Below are 12,378 nucleotides of genomic sequence, written 5' to 3'. Positions count from 1 at the left end.
AATCACCAAAGGCCTGAGCATAACTGTCCCATTGTTTCACGACCCGAAGGATTCCCTCTTCCTAGAATTCCTGTAGCTGCGACAGGAGCTAGTCCACCACTGTGTCCTTCAGTTCGTTCTCCGAGTTGAAGCGCTTTCCTCTGAGATGTCACTTCTCACAAGATCGCTCACCTTGTCGATGAGTTTGACCGTGATTACCATGCTTGCCAGATGTGATCTCTGGTCACCCCTCAAACATTCCAGGCCTTCAAGAAAACGAGCACTCCACTTTCTCACTGACTTGTTGGACACCCGTATACGGCCACCATCCGGCGATGAATAGCGGCCGTTTTAACCCCTTACACAGTCAGAAATCTGATAACGCCTCGCTGCTCCTCAGGCGTCGAAATTTGTAATGTGAGCGTCGTAATGTCTTCACACTCACTGCGGCATCAGTTGGACGGAACGCACAACTGCCTGCCCGCGCATTCACACAACCACGCCAGACACAAGGTTTGCGTCATTAGATGTCTTACTATCTCAGGCCAAAGCGGAATATTCAAATTTCAACCGGTTTGGTTGTTACGACTTTTTGTACCTTTTCATTTGAATAGCCCTTGTATTTTGATCCCTCTTAAGCTTTGCCTCGATGACCAGCGAAGACGTGTCTGAAGACGTCCAGAACAACAGTGGCGTGCTCACCTGACTATCGTCCGCAACATAGCCCGACAACTAGGAGTTACGATGTGGGTGCCATTTCATTTGATAGCTGAGCACCTCTGGCTATCATCTGTGATACCGTTATAGCAAGTAACTCAAAAAATGCTACATTTGGGATATTAAAAGGAATTTACTTCGAATAGTATATTAATTAATAGAATGAGATCCCTTATGATGCCATAAGTTCATAAAAGTTAATAATATCGCGTAATGGAAGTATCACGAACAATGGTAGAAAATTTAAGAGCATTAGGGTAAATTATATTTTAGATATGGTTATTGTCAGTTATTTATGTTCTATTATTTTGCATTATGTAATCGAAGAAGAAATTCATTAATATTTATTATTTTCAAAAATATTTGCTAAAAAGGCAGATGAAATTCATTTGCTTTTTTTTTAATAATCGAAAGTTTCTTATATAAAAATTTCAAAAAATTTGATTTCAGAGTTAGCTTTTTCAAATTTTGATCCAAGACCCATATAAAATTTCTCAAAATAAAAGTATAAAATTTCAAGAAAATAATTTCAGTATCAGGGTAAGAGTATTCTGTAGTATAATTATAGCTTTTTATATGGTTCTTAAGAGCACGATATCAAATTAGCAAAATATTTATCATACTTAAGCAGAAACATTTTCAAACATTCTTAAACTGTTGCTCTTGAAAAATACAGCGTATAATACATTATAATACATTTGCATTAAATTTTAATTTAAAATATACTGCTATTATAATTTTAACTTATAATACCATTATCTGTCAAAGTCTTTTCTATTATCTCGGGCAGCAGTTGGAAAAGACCCCCAAGCAACCGGAGTTGAGGCAAAGTCTGAAGATAATTTTCTTCTTCTTGTATCTGTCATTACGAATTTAAATGTTAAATTTAGAATACGAAAATGGAAAACTAAACATTCTAAAAGCAGAATTCCTAATACAGTAATATCACATTATCATAAACAACATATATTTTATATCTTGAAAAATGGTAAACAGAATCCCTTTAATATGACTTGAAATCAACTTTATTTCCTAATTATTTCTACTGTGAAATCAGTGCTTAAAAATAGTTGTATTACAGTATATATATGTATGATACAGTATGTATATTACAGTAACTAATAGCCACACGTGTCTATTGTATTAGATATTACATGAATTATGATTCTACTGATAAGCATAATAATACCACAATTCATATAATATCTGCTGTACAAGACATTATATTAATTATGGTTCATCTGATAAACATAACACTTATACAAATAACAGAGTACTAAAAATACGGAAATAACATTTAATTCTTTTCCTTTCTTAATTTTTTTACTTCCTTGTACGAATATCCATTTTGACTGCTATCGAATGCAATTTGGCGATGTTTTTGCGTGACAACTGACGTTAAGGACTCTTTTTCCCCAAAGAAATTATAAAAATGATTTAAAATAGAGTCAGAAGAGATTTTTTTTCGTGGCGTCTGTATGTATGTATGTATCTCGCATAACTCAAAAATGAGTGTACTTAGAACTTTGAAATTTTGTATATAGGATTCCTATAACATGTAGTTGTACACCGCCCTTTTTGGTTGCAATAGGCCGCACCAAAAGTATATATAGCTCATTTTTTTTTATTCTTATATGTTGGTAAACTGCACATTTTTTGGTTTAGAAATGATTGAATTATGTTGTTATCTTCCAGTTAAGGTTTTTATGCCTTTAGTTAATCTGCATGCAATAGCTGTAGAATTATCAACAATTTAAAATTTGCTTTGTTTTTTCGTAGAAATTGTTATTTTAATTGTAAAAATTGTTTCTTTTATTGTTTAATTGTATTTGGTGTTTTATGTTTTTCTGTATCTTTCAATTTTTAATGAAGATATTTTGAGTTTTTATGCATTTTCGCCTTGCCGCGAAGGGAGAACTAAATTAACTGAATGAGAAACATATCTTTAATGAAATTCGAAGAAATAAGTTTAAATGAAATGCAGGAAAAAAAGCGTATAATTCAATATTCCTTACAAAGATGTCATGTGGTGTACGCATCAGATTTTTTATTTTTTTACAGCTGATAAAAACTTTAATTTAGCGTATGTGATCAGCATCGTTATATATATATATATATACATCTTTTTTGAATATATATGTGATATTTTGCAGCAATCGTGATGAAGCTTGGCATCAAAGTTCAGGCATGGCTTTTCGCAGAGTGGTAAAGAGGATATCCAAAGACGACACAAATTGGTTTAGCTTTTAATTGCCCATTTTTATTTAATCCAGTTAGCAGATAATTTTCCTTTTATACGAAACTCTCTAAGTTACATATACATAGTGATTTTATCTGAGTAGGATTGAATTTAAACTTTCTGCGTCATAACTAATTCTAACAAAGGAAGGAAAGATGGGCAGAGCAGCGCAGAGTCTTGTAGCAGCGATATTAAGAAGCAGTCTGACTGAAAAATGGCGAGTACTCAGTATTTATAGTAGCGGTTACGTAATAGGCTAGCAAATTCTAGAAGGTACTGGTCTAGGGGGAAGATCCTAAATTGCAGAAAGTTAATTAAAGGTTGCGTGTTCGCGTAGAGCAAAGACATCTTATTTTTTATATTTTACATATATATATATATATATATATACTGTTTTATATTACGACAGATATTTCGAAAGGCTGATTTTTTTAAGTATCTTTTTTAAGTTTAATTCTTCATTTCTGGAATAGGATTCAATTTATCTTTTAGAAACACTACACTGAAATAATCTACAGATGTATAATTAACTATGGTTAAAATGAAAACTTAAAAGGAAACTATAGTATTATTGAAGGCTTACAAGTGGTTAAAAAATTATAAAGCCTATTACCAGTTTGACAGATAGATGTCCTGTAAAACCGCTTAAATTGCACAAATAATGTAACTCTTCTGCTATATTCTATTTTTCCTGTCTAATGGAAAGCAAAATCCAGAATGAGGCAAGTATCTTAGCAAAGGCACTTACTAACTGGAATGACATAAATTATCAGTTCTCCAAACTAAACGGAGTTCTTCGAGTTCTCACTATACCAAGCTAGCCTAAGAAAAATGACTAAGACTATTTTTCTCATAATCCAGAAGAGCTTTGCATTGATTACTTCAAAAGAAAATCCAGACGAAATTTCTCATGCAGATAATCTGAGATACTGATGAAGCAACTCTTTGTAAAATGAGAGCATCAAAATGTTTACCTTTCTGTGTACCTGGATGTTCAGATGACTGCTACAAAAAATCGTACTACAGGAAAACAAAACTCTTATTTTTTAAGGAAGATGAGAACGACCAGCTCTGCCCTATTTCATTATAATATTAGGAAGATCTGCTGCGTAAGTCAATTGTAATGTAGGTTAGCTGATGGAAACATTTTGAAATCCCTTTTTTATTCAAAATTTGGTAACTGTACAAGAGCTGTTCTTTTCCATTTTCAAATCTGAGTCCTTTGCATTGAGTTGCACTTTGCACAGCGTTTAATAAAGGATTCAAAAACATAGAATATGCTATTTTATGATAGCTTTTTAAGCACTAACGGTTTGGCGTTTTATATTTTCTCATTTGAAGGGAACTTATCCTTGCTTAGTTGCCTGCTAGGAGGCTCAGAAACCTCATGCCACTAAGACTATGTAAGGTATTCTAGTGCTATTAGTAAGATATCAGACAATGATGCCAGTACCACAGCAGCAACGAGCAGCCGGTAATGTCCTAACGAATATAATTTTCGTAAGTAACTCAGAGCTTTCTCCTTCATGACTTTTCGCAAATGGTTTTAGAGATGTTTAATTAAAAGCTCCTAAAACTAAAACAGTCAAATACTGAGACATACCCCTAAAACTGAAATGCTAAATATTTCAATATATGGCTAAATATTTTAGTATTTCGATATTCACCACCTGCGCATGCTGGATGGTGATGAAACACTTAGCCATTCTCCAGGATTTTGATGTACGTAACATTTCAAGTGTGTCATACGCTTAGTTTAACATAAAAATTTTATCGTATTTCTGATATAGAGTCGTAGAGGTTAGCAGCCACGAAAAAACATACTAAGTACTACCACTCGCTGTAACAAAATACTGAGGATCGGAGATGTCCAATTGCAGGATCAAACACGCCGTTATAAAATTTTTATAAAATATAGTACATGTTTGACAGTGTGATATTCGTTACGTGCTCGACTATTTGGCACTACACGAAAAAGGAGGGATGTCTCATGGAGGACGATTTAAGAGAAAGAGGATCGTATCTACGTTACACGTGAGAAAAGCTAAGAAAATGCCCATGCAGTCAGCCCATTCACCGGAACTCGAACCACGGACCGAACTACCAGGGTTCAACCGCTTTTACCGCTAGGGCACTAGTTGCAAGAGGAAACGAAAGGCGATTTTAAATCGTTTTAATCAGCGTAGTATATTTAATTACTCTTCATAAAACATTTCTTATTTGATATCTAAAAATTTTTATTTGTCGATTTATAGTTTAATAAATTATATTAAAATAGTTTCAGGAAAGATGTGGACGAAATCATCCATTGAAATAAGAAATCACATACTGGAAGAATTACGCAATACATGGTATCTCATTTGGAGAAGCATGTGAAACGAAAGTACTATGAATTATTCAAAGTGAAGAAAATTCAATTACTTCGCTAAGAATGTTTCCTTTCCTAAAACATTTTGTAATGAATTTGTAAAGAAACATAATTCGCTAGCAAACTACAATAAAACCAGTCACAGCTATGTGTACATGAGCTAGTGTAATTTTAAAGAACAGGATATTAAACTGTTAATGATTTATCAACTATCGAAATATTTGAAAATATAAATCGTAGTTTTGGTATCTTTCTTTCGCCTTCTTGTAAACATACAGTAAAAATATTTCCGCAAAATGTAGGGAAATACTTTGTATTATACATCAGCAGACTTTCGCTTATTACACTTGGGCATTAGATTTTATATTTAACGTTTTACTTTTTCTCTACAGCTAAACTTGTAAATTCTTTTGTATCACACTCGGACAGTTTTTCAGTGAATGATCTTTGCTTAGATTATCCAAGAAATCACTCCTTAAGATTCTGCTATGTAATATTCTTAGTAATAGTTAAAATGTTTTGCGTTTTGTATAAAGCAAAATGATGTGGAAACAATATCAGCCACACTTCTACGGCGTATAATGCAACCACGTTATTTTTTTAGGTGATAACGCACTGTCACTTTTTAACTCCAGAAACTTTTTGCTTTTATTCATATTAACTTTAATAATTTCCTTTTCGGTAATTTAAAAAATTTATTTTCAAAACATTTTATGCTTTATGAGAGTTCTTGATAAAAGGACCTGAAAGAGTGAATAAACCACCTAGATCGAGTCCACTAATTTATCATGCCCAAAGAAAAGTTGTAGAGACATTAGGCATTTATTTGGAAGCAGGCAAGAAGAAAAATTAGCAAACGTCTTCGCCGGGAATTGAACCACGGACCTCTGGAATACCGGCCCAGCGTGCAGAACCACGACACCATTAAGGCATGCTAGGAACGCTGGAGAAATACCTTACAAAGTATTTCTCATGTCGTTAGTGAAGGCCCTAGGCACCTTGCAGGTTGACAGTGCGAAGTTACCTAGTCCCTCCTAATTTTAATGGAAAACACTTCAAAGGACGGATACACAAGTTTCTTACGTATTCTTTCCATCTATTACCAACCTCTCGGAAACCAAGTATTCTTTCCATCTACTAACAACCTCTCGGAAATACTTTCGGTTCGGTGCTATTTTAAGTGCCGCCTTGCTGTAAATACATCATACATTTACATTCATCCGTATGTTTGAACCAAAGCCCAGCGCTATGACTGCCGGCCGGTTCCACTGACACCATGGCAAACATGGCGGTTAAAATGTTTTATTACACAGTAAACAAATTCAGAGGATTTGAAGAAAATTTTGAAAAAAAATCAGAGCAGTTTGTTTTCTCTGAGTGTGTGCTTATATGCAAGTCTGTAGAAACGTTTTATGGCAATATGTATATATGATGCAGTGGCTTTACAAGGCATGACTCAGCTTTTATAGGTTACGAATGTATTCCATCTTTCTCTTTACTAGCGATAGAACATATCGATTAAAAACAATTCAGCACTGAAAAAATAATTTAACAAGCTTTATTTCTCCAACAATGCAATCTTGTAAATAATAATAAGTTGATTTGTCTTTTTTTTTGTTTTTTGTTTTTTTTTTTTTTGGTTGTTGTTGTTGTTGTTGTTGTTACGCCAGCATTTCTATAGTGAACAATTTAGAAAAACTGACCCCTGACCTAATTCCGATGGATTTCTGAAATTTAAGGTGTACCTATAAAATCCAAAAGATTTATCAAAATTGAAAAATGCCATTCAAGGTGAATCTATATAGATTCCTTGTGAGATGTTACGTTAATCATTGTTGACAGCAACTTCCCGCATACAATTCATTATCGACTGAGAAGGTGGGCACGTTGAAAACTGGGGCACATAATTCCAATAAAAGGTAGGTACATAATTCCAATAAAAGGTAGGCACGTAATTCCAAGAAAAGTTTTTTTTCCCTCTTTTCTTTTGTATTGTCACTAGTCCTTTACAATGTTCTTCTTTTACGCTGGCAGGTTTCGTCTTACGTGTATCGTTCCAAAGTCATTTATGGTTTTTCAATGCGCTGATCAATTTGCCAAGAAAAAAGGTGGGTGTCGCCAATCGAAAATTTCGAAATTTTTACCTGCAAACAGTTGTATTGTTTTAAATCATCACGATCTCGTGAGCATACCTTCAAATAATAATGCCTGAAACTGCATAGCAAATGGTTCAGCGGATAGGCTGCTAAGATTTCATATATTGGAGAAACGTTTTTATGACCATTCTGTATATATATATATACTCGTATATATGTATACTCTTTTGCAAAAAAATCGAAGCACCAAGAAGGACGTTTGCGATCGTGACGAAATTTGGTATGCAAAAACATCTTGATCGAACATACAAATGATCAAAGTTTCAAAGCAAATGAACAGGAATTGCGATCATAGCGTGCATTTCTAGTGTGCAATTCGCAAAGTATAAAATCAGTAACAGTGGTGGCTTTTTTGTTGCTGCCATTGTAATTTCAAAAAGAAGCAACTAAAGATGCCATTACGGCGATATTTAAGACCTTACAGACAACTAAACGACTTCGAACGTGGTCGCACTGTAGGGCTGTGTGAAGCTGGGTGGTCATACTGAGCAATAGGCTGCCACCTGCAGTATCATTGTCGACTATTCAACACGCTACAGCCACGTCTATACCTTCCGTTGTACCGTTCACCATCTCACGGCGCTTGTCTGAGGCGGGGTTACGCTCACAGGGGCCTTTAAGACGTTTCCCTTTGACCCCACAACGGAGTCGTCTGGATTGGTGTTGCAGCCGAACATCATGGCTGCCATCAGACTGGCATCGTGTAGTATTCAGCGATGAATCCCGCTTCACTCTTGAAGCAGATGACCACTGTGTTCGTGTTTGGACAGGACGGGGTCAGCGGTCCCAATCCGCATTTGTTTTACAAGGCATACAGCCAATAACCCCTGGTGTGATAGCGTGGGGCGCTATCACACCAGGGTTTTCGGGTTTTCTTATGACAGCAGGTCATCTTAAGTCATCCTCCGTACATCTTTAACAGCTCAACGATATGTCAATACCATTCTGCTGCCGGTTGCATTACCCTTCATGGCACGTCATCCTGTGGACATTTTCCTACAAGATAATACCAGGCCACATACCGCTCGCATATCTCTGAACTGTCTTCTCGCGGTTGATACTCTTCCTTAGCCAGCAAGGTCACCAGACCTTTCACCAATCGAGTATGTCTGGGGCATGATAGGCCGCCAGATTCAGACACCACAAAATATCGCAGATCTGAAGCGGCAACTGATGAATGCCTGGCAGAATGTGTCGCTGGATGACATTAGGAACCTCTGCCACTCCTTGCCTCGACGAATTCAAGCATGCATTGCCGCCAGGGGCGGTTCGACCAACTACTAATTTGAACACTCACTGGGTGATTGTGAACCGTGAACAAGTACTAGGACCTTGCTTTTTTAATCATTTTATTATCTGTGCATGAGCTATACGCATATTCAATTTCATCAAAAACAACCACTTCATTCATTTGACCTGAGCTGCATTAGTTTTTCACACTTCGATTTTTTGCAAGAGTCTACATATATGAAATCATAGTAGCAACTATTGTGAAAGGAGAGTTGGAGAGGGAGCACATATTATAATTATTATATTAGAGAGATATTTTAAATATTTGAAAGTGCCAACGATGTCTCTGTAAATTACGACAAGGTAATCTTAGCTTAAAATGTACCAGCCGCTTTGGGTGCCCTGTCGCTTTTGATAATGATGTGTTGAAATGTGCATTTGAAAGAAATCCACATGCAATTGCTGAAGAGTTGCAGAAAAGGTTAATTCATTATCATCAACTCCATAACACCATTTAAAGTAGAGGTGTCCAACCTCTTGGCTTTCTTGGGCCACACTGGAAGAAGAAGATATATTTTGGGTAATACAAATTAATTCTAACACCAGTGGCAATTCGTGACTTTCAAAATATGTGACTCACACAACTGCGTACTTCCATTGTAAATTATGGGGTGCGCTCGCGTTTGACCGCTGAAAGAAATTTTTGAATTTCATCTCTAGAAGAGAAATGTAAGAGTCTGAAGCATTAGTTCCAGCTAGCTGATTGTGTACTATATATATAAGAAAGCGTATACATAGAAAATCAGTAATCAGTGATTCACTTAAATCAGATGGGGAGCCGCTATTGGTTAATACTAAGAAAATGGGGCAAAATTAATAACATGGCTTATTTTTTGTTTTGTGGAAACATAGAGTAATAAAAATCAGAATAAAGAATAAAAATTTTTTAAAGAAATCTGAAAGCTTTCAAATTTTACATTACGATCAAAGGAGCTTTTTTTTTTTTAACATTTTGTGTGTTACATTTATTTATTAAATATCATGCTCTTCGCACTTAAACGATAAAATTCGGTTCAAGAGCAATATCGCAAAATAAATGAATATAAATTTTAAAATGAGATCTTTAGAATTCCGATACACAGTCACACGCTCTGAACGTTTTTCGTACAGTGTTTTTTGCTATCGCTCGCTTTGAAATCGTTGAGTTTGTTAATCAAAAATTCGTTTAAAGTTTTACAAAATATGAAATAGGTAATAAAACAAATTCCAAATTCGGGCTTCCAGATGCCAGTACTCGGGTAAAAATATACGTTATTCAAAGTTGGATGGCTCTAGGTACCGTTGTTTTATCACATACATACATACTTTCATGTATATTTACATATATGCTTACTTACATACTTTCATGCAGATTCTTTATTATTTATTTTCTTGAAATATCTTTGACACAGGACGATAATATTTCGTAGTCAAGTGTTTGAAATGTGAACCGATATTTAAAGTTTTCAATACAAAATGCGAAAACGAAATTAATAGTGTTTCTGGGCTAACGTCCTTTGGGCTAAAAATTTAAATCACAGTTCAAACACTATTATTCATTATGGCATCAACATGAACACAACGCTGAAACACCAAACTGATTTTTCACCTATACATAACTTAACATGTTGTAAGTGCAAAAAACGATGTAATAAAATGTTGGAAATACTTTCCCGCCTTGATGGAAATAAGGTTTAAGAACACCACACTACGTTAAATACACCTTTGAAGCACTGAAAATATGACATCGTTGGTATCCATCGCAGCCTGAACACTAGAAACGCTGGACGCGCAAGCACAAGTAATATATCAAAATGAAGATAATCACTTCACATAGAAGCAGAAGGTTTGGAACCCCTACTCTATTTAAAATGCATTTCTTTCGTTCCAGCTCGAAAGCGTTGAGTAACCCATCCGTCCATGATGAAAGCCAACCTCGAACAGCGATCGCAACAGCAAAATGTATCACATATGGGGGGGGGGGAAGGTCTTAATATTTCATTTGAGCTTCGCACTCGCTTCTTTGGCCGCATTGATAGCTCTTTTGGGTCGTATGTGGCCCGTGGGTTGGGCCCCCCTGATTTAAGGGAACCTGAAAATTAAGTCGCTCCAAGTTTGACAGATAGGTTCGGCATGAATTTATTGACGCTAAGCGAAGAAACAAGGGAACATCTGCTCTGATGTTCATTCAAATGAAATAAATTCTCCGTCTTTGAACCGTCTAGTAACTGATGGCGAAAAGAAAATGGTAACTTGAGGCTTGCAAAACTTCATTGGTGGAGACGGATGCAATTCCCATGAGCACTTGAAACGGGCCTTGGAGCCGCTTTTCCAATAAATCGGCCGCTTTTTGTGAAAATAGCATAATAAAAAGTATTGGAAGAATGTTTTGCTGATTCAGATGAAAAATATACAGTTGATTAACTTATTTATTTTTCTTACTTATGTTTTTATTTCTTCAACACTTACTTTAAAAACGGCATTATTTATGGGTTGACATATCTTTATTAGATTGAATCAAACAATTTATTTTATTCAGTATATAAGTTGGCCAATTGAAAAATATGTTTCGTCTTCAAAGTTTCTCTTTGACAGCCGCATTCATCTTACTAAGCCGATAAAACATTTAAATATATATAATTTATCGTTTTTCTCTTTACTTAGGAGAAAATACATTTCCTTCGTACATTTTACCTCGATGGTATTTAGTTAATTTTCTTGCATAACAACTTTATCAAACTCATGTAAATTCTCCATTTAAGTTTAAAAATAAACTTTGTACTCTTGGTGAAGCATTTCCAAAATATAGCATCATCTTATATGTGAGGCTTTTGTATAATCGATAATATCGTACATGTATATATATAGGAAAACAAATAAAATGTGCTTTATTACAAATTAGCAAGGGTTTAAAAGTGAATAGCAAGCATAAGTATACCTCCCAGCATAAATATACCTTATGCTGGGAGTCATAAGACATCGCCATTACATTCGTTTGCGCTCTTCTGTCTTTCTGGTGCTTCTCAACTTTTGCACGATTGCGCTCTCTAACGGTGGCTTTCTTAGAACGCCATGTATCAGCGCTTACATTTTCGAGTATTCTGAAATAAGAATTGTCCCAGAGATACAAACTAATTTTCTAATTACGACGTATTTCTACATTAAATTCCTCATACACGTTATTTATCATACACATTACGTTTACATTAAACTTATAATGCACAATACACATTACTGATACATTAAAAGTATACCTTATGCAAAAAATTGACGTAATGATGAACATACTTAAATTCACATAAATTATCCATTATTATTAGAGTGAAATAAATTCCCCTTTTTTTAACCGTCTAGTAATTGGTGATGAAAAGAAAATGGTAGCTTGAAGCTTGAAAACTTTGTAGGATTTTACTTATTTTGCATAACATATTTATTTTAAGTTTTACTGTTCTAAACTTCTCAACTTCCCCTCACATTCTCTCGTCAAGATGTAAATTTAAAGTTAAGTGAAATGCTATTTAAATGTGTGATTATCTCAGTTTATTTTGAGCGTGTTTCGCTAGCCAAGCGCACGTTTCGTTGTTATTGCGCGGTCACGTTAGTGTCTCTTGGCCTTATCAGTTTAGTATCACGCCGGTTAGATTTCTGTG

At 35.0% G+C, this 12,378-nt stretch overlaps 1 protein-coding gene across 10 annotated transcripts in view; it reads right to left on the bottom strand.

The window, feature by feature from the left end:
- The window catches only part of LOC118181277 (meiosis inhibitor protein 1-like), a 223,644-nt gene that overhangs the window by 140,801 nt on the left and 70,465 nt on the right, over positions 1-12,378 (bottom strand). For all 10 annotated transcript variants that reach the window (XR_015041844.1, XR_015041845.1, XR_015041843.1 and 7 more), the window contains exon 4: positions 1,450-1,555. Coding sequence is in view for 7 of the 10 variants with exons in the window: in XM_085819592.1 (XP_085675718.1) it covers positions 1,450-1,555 (106 nt within the window). In the remaining 3 variants the exon portion in view is untranslated. The remainder of the gene's footprint in view (positions 1-1,449; positions 1,556-12,378) is intronic.

Source organism: Stegodyphus dumicola, chromosome 6 (assembly GCF_044657685.1).
Source record: "Stegodyphus dumicola isolate Sdum_Otavi_A_Nest chromosome 6, ASM4465768v1".
Lineage (NCBI taxonomy): Eukaryota > Metazoa > Arthropoda > Arachnida > Araneae > Eresidae > Stegodyphus > Stegodyphus dumicola.
This window is presented reverse-complemented; position numbering and strand designations above follow the sequence as displayed.